The sequence below is a fragment of the Lethenteron reissneri genome, chromosome 23 (assembly GCF_015708825.2).
Source record: "Lethenteron reissneri isolate LAM-NWPU_2019-01 chromosome 23, ASM1570882v1, whole genome shotgun sequence".
In the NCBI taxonomy this organism is placed as follows: Eukaryota; Metazoa; Chordata; class Hyperoartia; order Petromyzontiformes; family Petromyzontidae; genus Lethenteron; species Lethenteron reissneri.
Genome location: NC_083801.1, coordinates 1091230 through 1107478, shown reverse-complemented (window position 1 = coordinate 1107478; position 16249 = coordinate 1091230). Strand labels below are relative to the sequence as shown.

Sequence of the window (16249 nt, the reverse complement as noted above, 5' to 3'; positions counted from 1 at the left end):
CCGTCCGTCCGTGTAGCAACATCGCCCCCTACTGCAAACACTTGGCATGGCCCTACAAACACCTTTAGACTCAGTGACGCTTTCCTGGCTAAACAAGTGTAACATTCCCTTATAATTCCCTGAGATAGCTTTTAATTAAAACTTGTGAATTAAAATTTAACTCACAGCAGCCTAAAGCCTACAGCTAGGCCTAAAGCCTCGAACAACGCCTCAAACTCTCCCTTCGTATCGTTCCCCCGCGTGTGTGCAAGGGAGTTAATGTTTAACAATGTTACATTCCCTGATGCTTTTAAATAGAAACATTTAAATTTAAAGCTTTTACATAAATAATAAAAACAGTTAAATTAAAAATTAACTCACGGCGGCCTAAAGCCTACAGCTCGGCCTAGAGCCTAGACGTAGGCCTCAAACTCTCCCTTCGTATCGTACCCCCGCGTGTGTGAAAGGGAGTTAATGTTTAACAATGTTACATTCCCTGATGTTTTAAAATAGAAACATTTACATTTAAAGCTTTTACATAAATAATTAAAACATTTAAATTAACAATTAACTCACGGCGGCCTAAAGCCTACAGCTAGGCCTAAAGCCTAGAACTAGGCCTCAAACTCTCCCTTCGTATAGTTCCCCCGCGTGTGTGAAAGGGAGTTAATGTTTAACAATGTTACATTCCCTGATGTTTTTTAATAGAAACATTTAAATTGAAAGCTTTTACATTAAAAACTCCCTACCCCCCCCCCCCCCCCCCCCCCTTGTCGGCGGCTCTCCAGCCTAGAGCCAGGCCTGGGAATCTCTCCCCCGCTAGGGGTGTATTGGGCGGGGCTACAGCAGCAGGGGGCGGGGCAACGGCGGCAGGGGGCGTGGGCACGAGGTGGAGGGCGGGGCTACGCGGGGTTGGGGCGGGGTTACAGCGGTAAGGGGTGGGGCAAAGAGCTGGGGGCGGGGACAACGACATGGGGCGGCGGGGCGGGGTTACGCGGGTGGAGGGCGGGGCCACGGGGCATCCACTTATTGGCGGCCATTTTTTGCCATTTCATTTTATTATAGCCATTCAATTGTTCGTTCCTACCAGGCAACCCCGCAGGGTCCTGTTAAAGGGAAGGAGTGTTAATAGTATGTAGCTGCAGTAACTAAAACCACCACGTAAACAACTCCAATGTAACTGCTACCACAGAGGAAAGCCATCTGGTTACCATGAGAGATTCGTTCATGAGGCGATCCACATATACAAACACAGAGACAATTTCAACCGAAAAGATGGATTCTGGCTTAGCAATCATTGGAAGGACGTAATAAACCATTTCGGATCTTAACTGATTGTGTTCACGTTTACGGTGACTTTCAGACCGCGTTCCATTCACTGGCATTGTATTCTCTGCAGGGAATGGATTCTTTTCTCCGCTGCAAGTTTCCCTCCGCTGCAAGTTTCCCACCACTACTCACCCATTGACATATTTCGTTGCTTCCTCTTAGTATCTTTCACACGACGGTCAATGGTACAGTGTATAATAACAAATAGTATAACATGTATATGCTTAATACAATGTACAAAGTAATATATAGTATCGTAATTGTATAGTGAATATACAGCAGTGTGATATACATTAGGGTGGGTAGAATAACACATAGTGCAATATTACAATGTATAAGGTGGTTTATAGCAATACAGTATATAATTTAATGTTGGGTTTGTCTATGGCAGTATATAGTACGGTGTAGACTCGTGTGATGTAAGAGAATAAAGTTTAGATGGAAGCATATTATATGTTTTACGACGTAGAATTGTAATGTATTACTTACTGTTAGTAACTCAGCTTATTGTAGAGTATATTTAGTATACTGATGATACTATGTAGTTTATACTTTAGTTGTTTACGTGGTTTTAGTTACTGCAGCTACATACTATTAACACTCCTTCCCTTTATTAATGATACCCCTACCCCCTCCCTTTGATGCTGCTAATCCTGCATAATGCACGGGCATGAGTAGTACTATGCACATACCTGCATTTCCCATAAATATGCTAAATGCCTCTTGATATGCATATTCTTTTGTCAAGGCGCCCTTTTCCCCCCTTCCAATCCAGCTTATATATATGCTCCAAGCACGTGTGCTGTTTCATTCAGACGCTGTCGCCTCGACAGACCTGGTTTCACCTGAGGACGGCTGCTTGCGTTGTGGCCGAAACGTCGTGAGAATTGTTTTATTGTTTTTTTATTATTTTATTACTTCCCTTCTACTTTACCGAAAGAACCAAGAAGATGAATCCCTGCAGTCACGAAAGCTTTAAATCGAAATATGTTTCATCTTGCCAGTTAAAGCACACTGAGATATTAACTTGTTTTTCAGAAGCGTCCCGGCCACAAATTATATCTCAACTTAGTGGCTTGTCCTGTGGAAATGTATAGCAAAATAATCTTATCTAAATGTATTTATATCCACGCTACCACGGGGAGAACATGCAAACTCCAAATATGCAGGCACCACGACCAACATCACACCACCATGGCACCCCTTAAATAAATACAGCATACGTTCAAATTGCATGAGTAAATCAATTCCTAGGCTTGGGAAAGGCAGTAAAACATCAAAAACAGCCCCAGACCACAAAAATACAGTCCCTCACTAAAATGTGTACATTAAAATGTAACTATCAATACGTTATTAAGAGGATAGCGGAGATTTACCAATGATGATGTTATGGATGAACAGGGCCTAATGTATATTTATTTTAGCATCAAGTGATGTTTGAGCAAATTCCTGCTGCTGAAAACTCCGTGCTGGTGGTGGCTGACCCAGGTGCAACATCTTCTCAGCTGTTGGAAAGCAAGAACCAGTGGTGACGTCACCGCGCTTATTCACAATGGTGACGTCGCCGTTGGTAACAACATCGACGTCACCACGCCGGTGACCGCGGTGACGTCACCACGCCGGTGACCGCGGTGACGTCACCACGCTGGTACGGAATCAACGAAGCGCGGTGACGTCGGCGCGTTGGGTTAACCACGCGCGTGCGCAGTAAGCGGCTGTGTTGGGCGCTGTCGCGACGGCGGCGTCGCTTCTTGGGCTCGGCTCGCGGGGTTCGTGCGAAGAGGCGAGGGCGGAGAGAGCGTGGACAGAGAGGGAGTCGGCGAGAGAGAGAGAGCGGCAATGAAGACTCTCACGAAGAAGCTGGTGCTGGCGCGGGCGCGCGCAGGCGACTTGTCCAGCGTCCGCAAGCTCAACTGCTGGTGAGCGAGGGGACGGGGCTCGGTTGCCATGGCGACGATGGCGGCGAGGGGGCGGGAAGGAGGGGGACGGGGGGGAAGTGGAGGGGAATAGTGGGAGGGGGGAATAGTGGGAGGGGGGGGAATAGTGGGAGGGGGGGGAATAGTGGGAGGGGGGGGGAATAGTGGGAGGGGGGGGGAATAGTGGGAGGGGGGGGGAATAGTGGGGGGGGGGGATAGTGGGGGGGGGAATAGTGGGGGGGGAATAGTGGGAGGGGGGAATAGTGGGAGGGGGGGGAATAGTGGGAGGGGGGGGGAATAGTGGGAGGGGGGGGAATAGTGGGAGGGGGGGGGAATAGTGGGAGGGGGGGGAATAGTGGGGGGGGGGGATAGTGGGGGGGGGAATAGTGGGGGGGGGAATAGTGGGGGGGGAATAGTGGGGGGGGGGAATAGTGGGGGGGGGATAGTGCGGGGGGAATAGTGGGGGGGGGAATAGTGGGGGGGGGAATAGTGGGGGGGGGAATAGTGGGGGGGGGAATAGTGGGGGGGGAATAGTGGGGGGGGGGAATAGTGGGGGGGGGGAATAGTGGGGGGGAATAGTGGGGGGGGGGGGGGATAGTGGGGGGGGGGAATAGTGGGGGGGGGGAATAGTGGGGGGGGGGGGAATAGTGGGGGGGGGAATAGTGGGGGGGGGAATAGTGGGGGGGGGAATAGTGGGGGGGGGAATAGTGGGGGGGGGAATAGTGGGGGGGGAATAGTGGGGGGGGGAATAGTGGGGGGGGGAATAGTGGGGGGAGGTGGAGGGAGGAATATGGGGGGAGGTGGTTGGGGGGGATAGTGGGGGAAGGTGGAGAGGGGGGAATAGTGGGGGGGGGGGGGAGAGTTGGAGAGGGGGGAATAGTGGGGGGAGGAGGTGGAGATAGTGGGGGGAGGTGGAGGGAGGAATATGGGGGGAGGTGGTTGGGGGGGATAGTGGGGGAAGGTGGAGAGGGGGGAATAGTGGGGGGGGGGGGGGAGTTGGAGAGGGGGGAATAGTGGGGGGGGAGGTGGAGATAGTGGGGGGAGGTGGAGGGGGGATAGTAGGGGGAGGTGAAGAGGGGGTGATAGTGGGGGGAGGTGGAGGGGGTGATAGTGGGGGGAGATGGAGAGGGGGGTGATAGTGGGTGGAGGGGGAATAGCGGGGGGAGGTGGAGGGGGGGTAGCGGGGGGAGGTGGACGGGGGGTAGCGGGGGGTAGTGTGTGGAGGGGGGGATAGTGGGGGGGATGTAGTGGGAGGAGGTGGAGGGGGGGAATAGTGGGGGGAGGTGGAGAAAGGGGGATGGTGGAGGGAAGTGGAGAAGGATTAGTGGGGGGAGGGGGGGATAGTGGGGGAGGTGGATGGGGGGTGGATAGTGGGGGAGGTGTAGAGTTGGGGGGGGGGTAGAGAGTGGGGGGGTGGAAAGTAGGGGAGGGGATGGCTTGGCCAGGCGCTAGGGGGTGTACACAGAGATGTGGACAAGTACTATTCACGATTATTCGTCTCCATATCAGTTACTCAACATAAGCAATAGTTTTCTTTTTACACATCCCATCAGCCACACTTTTTCTGAGATTGCATAATTTCAGCAGCATTGGTGCAACACGAGACACAACTCTGGACCACATTCATTGTCTCATCTGAAGAATGTTCAGGCTCTCTTCAACCAATGCCACTGATCTGCCTTCCAGATGTTTACAGACAAGGGACGCCCTCTGAGATATGGGTCCTATTATACAATACATAAAATAACCACGCATTGTTTAACAGCAATCGGTCACTGGTTCAGAAAGCAAGGAATTTAACCGTTCCCAGGGAAATGTTGGTAATGAATCCACCGATTGGTAACGCGCGAACGCCGAAAGGCCACGGCGGCCCACGACACCGCGTTGAACCTTTGCCTAAAGAAGGGAGCTCTCGACATGGTGCTTGGTCGACTCTTCCACGTTGAGTAGATGTGTTGGCAGAGGCGGGAGAACCCACACTTTATCCCACCACGCCTGCCAGTGAGTGGAGTGTATTGAGAGCGAGCGATATACAATATATTTACATTTTGTCCGCAAAGCAGGGAGCTGAGCACCTACAGCTGACCTTTACAACCCCTGGGGTGTCTGGACAAAAAAGGAAACAATATCTTGGGAACAATATCGCTGATGTGCTGGTGCCTGTGGACAGTTAGCATGTAAGGGTTGTGGATCAGAGGTTTCCCATTATAAATTCCATATGAAGCTGCTACCTTGGTTGCATGCGACTTGCATTGATGTTGTCACCTCAACTGCACCTACCCGCCTTTCCCCGAAATACGGCCCCAGTGGTTTATGCTGTTGTTTCAAAGGTTCTAATTTCATGTTGGGTTTTAATGATGGCGCTTTGAGTGGAGAGATTTGTGCCAGAATGGCACGACGCCACGCATGTAAACAAAAATAAAATGTACTTGACTTGCTCCACAGGAATTGCTGCATTATCTGTGGTCAGTGCTATTCATGGTTGTGAAGTCACGTAGGTAGAAAACATTAAGATCACAACGTTTCGAGTGCAACACAAGCGGTCGTCCTCAGGCAGAAAAAATAACAGCAGTATGAAAACGTCGTGATCTATTATTATTTTTTCAACCTTCGTGAAAGAACCAAAGAGTATGGATTCCTGCAGTAACGTAAGCTTAAAATCAAGAATGTCTTTTAACACTGTGTTTTCCTTTTACCCCATCCAGGGGAAGTGAACTTTCAGATGTAAGTATAGTGCTATGCACGTTTAATAATGCCACTAGTTTTGTAGAGTAAATGTAACGATGTGAGCGTTAACAGTTCAGAATGATAAATCAATTAATGTGTATAGATTGTCCAGACTGGATAGTGTTGTTTGCATAACAATGTGTATGCCCTTTTGTGTGTGTCTCAGGTGTCCATATTTCGGCAAATGCCGAATATTGAAGTTTTAACATTAAGGTAAGATTAAAAAAATATATACCATACCATTTTACAAGTAAATATTCCGTAGAAAACTAACACGTTGCATATTCCGAAATTATGAATATTAACAATTACACTTTCACTTATCTTTGTACATATAGAGGAAGTAATATAATCATTCATTTTTACTCCGATTTAACTAAATATTTATTGGAAGTCAAATTTCCCAAACATGAGCAGAAGATCACATGGCTCAACACACCACAATGCACGAGTTTGTTTTTCACACCTTTACCCCAGTTTCATAATTTCACTTCTGAAAGTACCCATCGAAAGGTGCATCTGTATATGGATATGTAATGAAAACAAACTATCATGCGGTTATTGCTGACATCGCAAGTCGATCGATTTCAAATTGCCATGTTGCACATCTTGCAGTGTGAACAATATTGACACGCTGAAGGACTTCAAAGAATGCGTGGGCCTGCGGGAGCTCTACCTGCGCAGAAATGCAGTCGTCAGCCTGGCAGAGCTGTGGCACCTCAAAACCCTGCCTCATCTGCGTGTGCTCTGGCTGGCTGATAACCCTTGCTGTGGGACCGACCCCCACCACTATCGTATGTGTGTGCTGCGGAATCTGCCTGGTCTGCACAAGCTGGATAACCAGGGTACGCAACCAAAACCCTGATTTTTTAAACCTACCGAGATGGCTGGGGATGGCTCAGGGGGCTAATCCCGAATGACAGCGCTGATATACCCACGCTGGGACATGCAGTCAATGTCCAGACAGCCAGGTTCTCAAGTGTAGCAAGCGATAGTCTCGGCCCAGTTACCAATGACTGCCGAGTTAAAATGTTTTTGGTGATGGAAGAGACCCGAGAAGTAGTTTCTGTGATATCACCTTACAGAGGCCGTTATAATATGGTGTGATGTCCAACTTCTTTCAATGAGAGTTTTGAATGGACATTCCCTTGCCTCATGATCTCATCTTAACGGAATGTATGTAGCACCTTAATGAAGGCGTTTAACAAATAATTAACAATGGTACAGCGTGTGAATGTAATGGTGGAGATGAGGTGAATGAAATAGATGAGAGGAAGTAATAGGCAAATATTAAATGCGTGAATTTGATAAAATTTACAGGAAATGATGAATGGATTGATTGAATGGATAATAAGTGATAGCCATGTAATGAGAATATGAAGAGGGAAAAGTAACGGTGCTGGTTATGAGGGGGAGATTAAGGGGTTATGGTGTGAGCTCGGGAAAATAAGGGAGTTGAGTACGGAGATGATACTAGTGAGCGAAGGTGACTGCTTAATGTGGAGGGGAAGTTTGTTCCAGTGAAGGGGGACAATAAGAGAAAGAGCGAAAGCATGTCTTGAGCACAGGGAGAAGAGGAAGAGAGACAGCAAAGATTGAGAACATAGCGGGCGAGAAGCTACGTAGATGTGACGCCAATGACAACGCTGTCGTTATCAAAGTAACCACGGAAATACAGATCCAGATCAGTGAAGGGGTCAGCTGTGTCAAGTTCGCACCATTCATGCATATTGCCCACTACATTAAATACTTTCTTCTGTTGGGGACCACTCATTGTAGTTTAAAAAACACAATTTAATACTTTGAAACGATTGCACACAACATCCTTGAGGATTCGTAAAAAAAAAGATTAATCGAATGTAATATTTATGGTCCACATTTCAGCTGTCACAGAGGAAGAACTGGCTCAAGCACAGAAGGAAGGGGAGGATATCACATCACCAAATCCAGCACAGGTGCAGAATGAGCTTCTGAAGTCAAATGATCACATCAGCCAGTCTGGAGATGGAACCAACGAGAGCCTCACTGAAGCAGACACGGATCCCATCAACTTCAGCCTCATAGAAACAAAGTAAGATTCCCATTGGATATTGTTTGCCTTGGCGCTAATTAGATATTTTTTGACTGGGAATATCCATAAAGGGCACATTCCCAAACATGATCGGCAGGGTGGCCCAGTGCTAACACTTGCACGTCATGGCAAGGGCCTGAATTCGATACCCGACTTGGGCATCGTTCTGCGTGGAGTTTGGAAGTTCTTCCGTGTTTTACATGGGATTCCTCCTTGTTCTTCCAGTTTCCACCAATATCTAACAAAACATACAATGTAACTGGCATTGGTTACATACCAGTTACTAAATTTTGGATTACACACAGGAACAGTGCCTTTAGATGCAACAAAATCTTGATTTAAAGCTTGCGTGACTGCAGGAATTCATATTCTTGGGTCTTTCGGTAAAGTCACGTAGATAGGTTCAAAGAAAATTATCAAAAATAACAGAAAACTTCGACGTTTCGATCGCAACACAAGCAGTCGTTGCGATCAAAACGTCGTAGTTTTATTTTATTTGAACCTATCTACGTGACTTTACCGAAAGACCCAAGAATATAGATGCAACAACTTGATAGGACCCGGAAAAAGAGTTGAGACTTGGTGATGCTTACCTGGTTAAATGCATGTAACAATGATAAAATATGGCGTGTCCCTCTTAATATTTTGCTTTGTTCTGCAGTAAAATACGACAACAGCTTGGCATGAAGCTTCTACCTATTGACAAGTTCTCCTGCTCCAACTCTTCTCCAGTAAAAATCCCTTCCAAAGTGGGTCCCTCCATATGCCACATATTCACTCGATTATCATTAGTTGCACAGATACCAACGTTGTTTGTGAAGTGATCGGTGAGCCCTCTCAATTATTTTCCGTAAAAATGTACTTTCTCTTTCGATTGTACTCTCGCAAGCCTCGTCTTGTCATTTGCCTTGCCTTTGTCTCTATAACTGTATTCCATCGACTGCAAGGCACAAATCCTCCCCCCCCAATGGCGGAGCCAGGATTTTCAGGTGGGAGGGGGGGCAACCCCTCCAGCAATGAATAATGATAGGAGTTGTTAGTAAGTAAGGACTTATCCCTTGCTTGTTATTTGACTCGTGTGCGGCGATGGCGCACGCAATCGATCGCGGGTCGAATTCGAACCGTGTGTGATCGACATCGCGCTCGCTGAAGGTGAATGCCTTCAGGGAAGTCGTGTACTGTATACGCAACTGCGCACAATTCTGAGTCACTTAGAACTGCTTTGCCGTTACTTATTGCCAATTATGGACTCAGACTATTGTCCTATCATCGTATAGAATCGCTGGCACATAATATCCTACACAGTGGCAGTGGGGGTCGCAAAATGCCGAATTATTACTAATAAACCACAATGATCCGATAAAAATTAGGGATTTCGATCGGATCATTGGGGGGGCACGTGCCACCCCCCCCCCCCCCCCCCACTGTATTTTTTATAGTAGGTGAGACCACATTTGTACAACTTTGTTGGCACCAGGCGCAAGTTTGATTTGCGTCTTTTTGGAGTGTTTTTGTTATCATCGGTAGAATACAGTTTATCACCCGTCTTGTATCTTTTGGTGAGTGGAGCATCATGGAGAGTGTGATTGTTTTTATTCTATTGTACCTTAATTCACGGCTGCCCTTTTGTAGAATGCCAATGTGCTGAGCGCTGTGCTCCTGCTGGTGAAGGAACTGGACTTGGAGGGATTGCAGATAATCCACAAGACAATTGAATGTCGACTGCAGCTTCTACAGAGCAAGCTCACCAACTGAAAATAACCACACCACGTGCTAAATGGGTGGGGAGTGTTTGTATATTTAAATATTTCAACGTAACATGTTAAAAATTAAGATGAACATTGCAGATGTTTAGAGTACTTATGTGTAATCCCACATTTTTATATTTTAAGACTACTGAATTGTACTGCAGAAGGCTATCATGAGCTATGCAGTATGGTACTAGGGTCATGGTTTTGAGAGCTGCGTACAAGCATCACATGCCGCTGCGCTATGCATTACTGTGATGTGTGCTGTGTAAACTATCATGCACCATTAACTACATCTCATTTAGTATACATTTTTGCATGGAACTATTGTTGATATATGATCTATATTAATGAATGTCAAGAGCTTATATTTTAATTTACATGGAAAATTCTAATTCTATGTGCAACTCACGACAACTGTAGTGAGCAATTGCACATTCTAAATGCAACTATGAACCACATACTTTAGGTGAATCTATGTGCAGTGATTGTAATAATGCAACTCCAAAGAACCTCATGATTTTGTGCCATAAGAATACTCTAAATGGGTGTTTTTCATTTGTTGTACATATGAAAATGTTAATGTTACCAACTGATTGGCAACAACACGAATGTTGGATTTGAGCGATATAAAAAAAGTTCATGTGCAGCAATGTTATCTTACAAGATTTTTCTTATCCAGCTTTTGGTACCATCAACATATTCTGAGGACCTTTCGACTGTTTCTTCTCGTGTTGGATATAAATAACTGGGCTTAATTAGGGTTGAGCGACTTGAAGAAAATCAATCCACTTTTACAGTGGGTTGTACTACTTGTTGAGGTTATGACGAAGAAGCCTAACAAATATAAAGCTGATAGGTTGGAGTGATAGTAAGCCCAACAGCAAAAAGAGATTCTTGCAAAGCCACTTGCCTATGACATGTAGTTGGTTTTGGAATCCCATTATCATCTGTGAGCCTTTCAGTGTTGTTAGTGTTCATGAACATTCTTGACAACACGTTTTAAAATAGAAATTGCACTTTCATTTCACCTTGGTTCACAAGTGTGTAAATGCATGCCATGTGAAAAGTACATTTCAATGTTGAAATGATAAAAAAAATGTCAAATAAAAAATGTCCAGCAAGGTTAAATGGGTGTTATTATATTTACAAACCACATGCCATAAAACGTCACGCACTCGGATATAAATTTGAAGGTGATGGAGAGGGTGGTTTCATCTGCAATTCACCAGCTTGGGGACAAAGCAATTGAACGGCTAAATTACTTAAAACTGAATCCGTAATACTACCTGTACATAAGCTTTACGAAAGAATAAGTGAGCTCTACCACATCCCAAGACTTTGCACAAGACCAGGATTCAATGTATACCCTGACCGAGAGAAATCACTGGAAACTGCACTTCATTAAAAAAATTACTGGTCCCACCACTCTCCCTTTGCAAATCAAGTGACACTTTCAATGTCAACGGCACCTCTCAGGAGCTCATTAACCACAATAAACTTAATTGGTAACAGCAGTGGTTACTTGGTTGTTCGATCAGGAGTTAACAAGCGTACAGATGTAATAACCAGATTCTTTTCTAGTAGTAATGTTTATTGCTCTTAGGGTATGTAAATTGAACTTCTTTGGCACTGTATGTAGCTAAGCTAGTTTATTTGAGGTGTGGGGGAAGGACAAAAAACTAAACAGCAGTTTTAAAGAAATTAGTTTTCAATCTAGATTTAAAAGTTCATAGCTCCAGTGGCTTCCGAATACCGGGTGATGCCGAGACAGGTGAATGGGTGTTATCGGTGCCGAAGCTTGCGATCAAAACGATCCGTTCAGTGGACACTGAGAGTGTTCATCGGGTAAAATAAGTACTGTATTGAATGTATGCGAGCACAGTCTACTCATCTATTTATGAAGTGGCAGCTGGCCAGGCAGTTCCAGGTTTGCTGTGGCAGACTCCACTGGTAGAACACAGCACACGAATGACCAGCACTAACGTGCACCAGGGAGCAGCAACAGCAGAAGAAATGCACGGTACCAGCAGCATGCTCCACTCCTTAACTTGCCCAGCCAACGCCATAGCCTGTTAGTCGTTCTCGGTATCGAGTAATCGTGACCTCGATAATGATTCCACTCTACGTGTAAATATGGACCTAAGGGTTAATCGAAGCAAACCAAAAGTAATCTAAAGTTTAATTAGAATGTTGGAGACTTTAATGAGCAACACAATAATTATACCTGCGACAGTTGCTCAATGCAAATATTAATCACACTGATGACACAAACGACTTGAGAGTGGAATGGAATGCTTATGAAAATCTGAATTTGATGAAGAGCAATATACCAATAATTTTCCTTAAGAAGCACGTTATTCAATCAGTGCATGTTTCCTGATATTTTTATCCATGAAATATAATAAATTGGAATCGTTTGAATTAAAGTTATCTGAAGAGGTCTCAAAAGTAGTTCTGTGAAATCTAATTGCATGGGTAATGCACTGCTTTGCAAGAGTTATAAACGGACATGAGATGCAACCGACGGCACAAAACTGGGAGAACTATTTCAAGGTCAAATGAAACAAAACAGGTCATGTTTGAGAACAGAATGCAAGCAACAAGAATGAGACAACTTCAAACTTGGTCCATTTGCAGTAATTTATTAAACAGTCTCAGGACAGCACCATCCCAGGCCTTACAACGGTGCCCCTGTGGGACTCAGCAGAGTGCTTAACGAATCAACACACTGCCAAACACGCAGTGATTCTCGACAAAGAACCCTAACCACTGGTCCTTTGGATGAGAACATGTAATTAATGTCATATTTAACAAGACCAAATATTTACCTAGAAAAGGAACACTAAGTCTCGAAGCACTTCACGAGGATCCTGCATTGGGATGGTGGCCACTTTCTCACGAATGAGTGGCACTTGTAAAGAAACTGTGAGTGCCCAGATCTGCACGGATTCACCCCCTGGCCACCTCACATCCTCCCACCTACAAAACCAGGCTCCACCCGGCTTAACTTTCAAGATCCGGTGAGATTTAGCACATTCAGGAGGATTTGGTTGGAGGCTACCAGCATGAAAAGCAATACAAATGAGATGATGGTAAAACAGCATAACAAATAACTATCAAATTTAATTGGGACCCCCAAAGTGGTAGAAATCACCTGATGTTGGCAGTGGGGATGAGTTGTTAGATGACTCATGACTTTAAATCCAAACTGAAATTGAATTTCCATCAAACTTGGAAACGTAAAATAAACGTGAAAACAATGAATGACAACTCATGAAATCAATCAACTCATGAATTTTGTATTGTGGGCTTAGTGCTGCTGGCTCAACAGGGTCCCTGTCCCACTCTCTGGGTCTGGGTTAGTGGTGATACTTTGGTAACTGGGTAAGAAAAACCAGCATCTTTAAGCCAAGAGATGCTGTAGCCAAGGGGAGGAGACATCAAGCGATCTCCTTTAACATGCAAATAACACGTGTGATCCACTGTTTTCCACTTTTAACATGCCTGGCTTCTCTGCAAAACTGCTACACCTCAGGGCCTTTGCTGGTCAGAAACCTCAGCCTTTCCTAAGGGCGCACACCCAATCTGGCCTTGAATGGTGGTCGCAGCCACCGGGCCCTTGGTCGCAAGCGGCGGTGGTGCCTGAATCTGCGCTAAAATCACATTTGCTTCCACGGTTAACTCCGCACCCCGGCCTTGAGCGGCCGACCCGAGCGGGTCCACCGCTCGACCTTCGACCGCGGATGCCTGCCCCAAGAGGGAGCTCTGCGGCTTCAGCGTGAGCGCCTGGCCACGCGCGATCTGCGTAAGGGCCTTGCCCAGGGCCTGTCCCTGCACGCCGGGCAGCCGCACAATGTGGTGCGTCCCCGCAGGAGAGGCCTGCAGCAGGAACCCTGAAGGGTGCGGGCGTCCGAGTGCCACCTGTTGCTGCAGCTGGGCTAGTGTGGGGGCCAGCGACTTTTGGCCCCCTGGAGAGCGGCTCGTGGAGGCCGGTAGTGACACGACAATGAACTTGTGAGGGGCTGCGCCGGGCGCTCCGGACGACGCCAGCTTCACCAGCGTGGGGGAGGTGGTGGTGTGGCATGAAGCCGCAGAGGACGTGACCGACACCAGCGACAGAACCTGCGGGTAAAACATGAGGAGCTGGGCGGCTCGCCGTACTCATGGTCGATGTTTGGGGAAAACGGAGCCAGCACCACTGAGATCCTGGTTTGAGGTCAGATGATTGAACTGTGCTCTCAAGTGAAGTGTGTTGCTTTTACCCTGCTAGGTCACTAATGACTGCACGACTAATTTGATTTGTCCCAGACTGAGGACCAAAACGTGTGATCATGAATACAGGGCATAAGAATAGGTGTCGCCTTGTGTGGATAATCAGACCTAATGAGGCCTGGGTCTGTTCGATGTCACCATGTAGTGCATCCTTTGCTGCGAGATTTATGGACATGTTTATCTGTTTCATTAAATAATTCCAAAAGCACAATTACAGTCATTACTGATGAAACCGAGTCCATTAGTCCACTGCACTCAATACCCTCAATTTAATCATGGGTGGCTAAACCTGCATCCAAAGCAAGGACCTCAGCGGTAGCTGGCTCAGTGCTCTGACACATGTCCATGATGAACCTGCCGAGCCATCCGTCAACCTCTAATTACAGCCCTTCGGCTTGCACCTTCCTCCAATTTGTTTCTCAAACCCAAACGAAGTAGCCAGAAAGGGCAAGGGGGCAAGCGCCACTCACCTGTGGTACGGTGACCGCCGTCGCTGCCGTGCTGCTGGATACTGCCACGAGCTGCTTGGCTGGCGCCGGTGGTGGTGGTGGCAGCGACGGGGAGAGGAGCCGCTCTTTTAAGACCCCGTCGGCCATCGCTGGTTTGGCCACCGCCCAGCACCGTGCCTCGAGGGAGGCGGCGCCGGCACTCGCCGACGGGGGACCCGGCGCCGATGGCGTCGCCGACGTGGGGAGCGCTCGGCCGGACGGGGGCCCTGCCACTGCCGCTGGTGCCGCGGATGCCATTGTCGTGGATCTGGCGGGGGTGGGCGGCAGTCGTGGAACGCCGCTGGGGGCCGCGGGGCCCTGGGCGGCGACGCTGGCTGGGACGGCGCTCTGAGCTCCCACCGTGCTCCGCTAGCGGACGGCACACGGAGAGGGGCACATGATGACCGTGTGTGAACAACGACGCAGAGGAACTTGGAGAACGCAAAATACAAGCCGCAGAGGACCTTAGACTTGTATACAATAGGAAAGTCTGTTTTTATATACAACCGTCAAGTGTTTTTCTTGGATAGTCTTGCCATGAGGACCTTGTGTCTGTCCCCCTCTCATTCTTTGTTTCTACATCTGTCATGGTGTCCCTCTTAGAGAGACTCTGTGTGCATCTTGCTCCATTTCTATCTCTGCACCTCTGCGCGTCTCTTCCTTTGTGTTTCAGGCCCTAAGTTTCCTGCACTAGTAACAGAGCCCTCTTCACGTTCAGCCTGTTGGCAACCCCGGGGAACACACAAGACACCAATCTAATTCTAATTTATATTTAGAGTGCCTTCACTAAGTACCCCTCACTTCACTAAAGGCACTCTCTGATATAGCTTACAAAGCGGTGACAGAATGGAATGATGCAGATGGCAGGGGCGTACAACAATTGCGGAATGAGTGATAGCCAAAGAGGGGTACTTAGAGATCACGAAATGGTAGGGGAGGGACGGGAAGAAGTGGAGGGGTGAGGGATGAGAATGGGCAATAGAGAAGAGATGAGGCTTTAAGAGAGAAATAGAAGGTCAAGGAAAGAGACAGCTGAATATACAGAGATAGTATTGAGTATGGGCAGTGTTGAGTCTATGGGCACTGTTGAGTCTATGGGCAGTGTTATGGGCAGTGTTATGGGCAGTGTTATGGGCAGTGTTAGTCTATGGGCAGTGCTGCTTAATAAACAGGGCAAGTTCATTCCAGTGGAGGAGTGCAAGGAGGGAGAAGGAGCGAAGATGGGATTGGGCACAGGGAGAAGGAGGGACAGAAGAGAGAGAAGGAGAGTAGACTGGGAAAGAAGGGGACACGACGAGGAGTGGGAGCAGAGCGGACACCCCCGGACCCATGACAGCACCCTCTGACCTGTGCTTGCAAGGAAAGCGTGGAGCGCAGGGCGAGCGAGCGAGCGCGCAGCACGTGCTCACACAGCGCGGGGCCCAGCCAGCCATAGTCGTTGCAGTACGCGGGCACCACGTCTGGCACCGCGCGCTGCTGCGCCAGCACCGGTGCGCAGTGCTTCTGTTGGGCAGCGGGGGTAGGGGGGCAGGGGGAGCAGAGGAGAGGGCAGCAAAGGGACAAGACAGACAAAGGCAAGTCCCAACATTAATGGGCAAGTAACTCATCAACATTCACATCTCGATTTAAAGCTTTCGTGACTGCAGGGATTCATCTTCTTGGTTCTTTCAGGTAAAGTCACGTAGAAGGGAAGTAATAAAATAATAAAAATAAAAC

The 16249-nt window shown here is 47.4% G+C and overlaps 2 protein-coding genes across 13 annotated transcripts in view; one reads left to right on the top strand and one right to left on the bottom strand.

The window, feature by feature from the left end:
• The first annotated feature begins 2961 nt into the window (after window positions 1–2961).
• CFAP410 (cilia and flagella associated protein 410) lies at window positions 2962–10901 on the top strand. The gene is made up of 7 exons (XM_061556830.1): window positions 2962–3227; window positions 5930–5948; window positions 6118–6164; window positions 6567–6796; window positions 7836–8022; window positions 8684–8771; window positions 9655–10901. The coding sequence occupies exons 1-7, from the start codon at window positions 3148–3150 to the stop codon at window positions 9775–9777; spliced, it is 774 nt and encodes a 257-aa protein (XP_061412814.1). The 5' UTR covers window positions 2962–3147; the 3' UTR covers window positions 9778–10901.
• Window positions 10902–12399: 1498 nt separating this feature from the next.
• Window positions 12400–16249, bottom strand: part of LOC133345817 (transcription initiation factor TFIID subunit 6-like) — a 30173-nt gene continuing 26323 nt past the window's right edge. For all 12 annotated transcript variants that reach the window (XM_061556825.1, XM_061556823.1, XM_061556821.1 and 9 more), the window contains 3 exons: window positions 15881–16036; window positions 14516–14902; window positions 12400–13895 (listed from right to left, as the gene is read on the bottom strand). In XM_061556825.1, the coding sequence (XP_061412809.1) occupies window positions 13305–13895; window positions 14516–14902; window positions 15881–16036 (1134 nt within the window). In that variant the 3' untranslated portion in view covers window positions 12400–13304. The remainder of the gene's footprint in view (window positions 13896–14515; window positions 14903–15880; window positions 16037–16249) is intronic.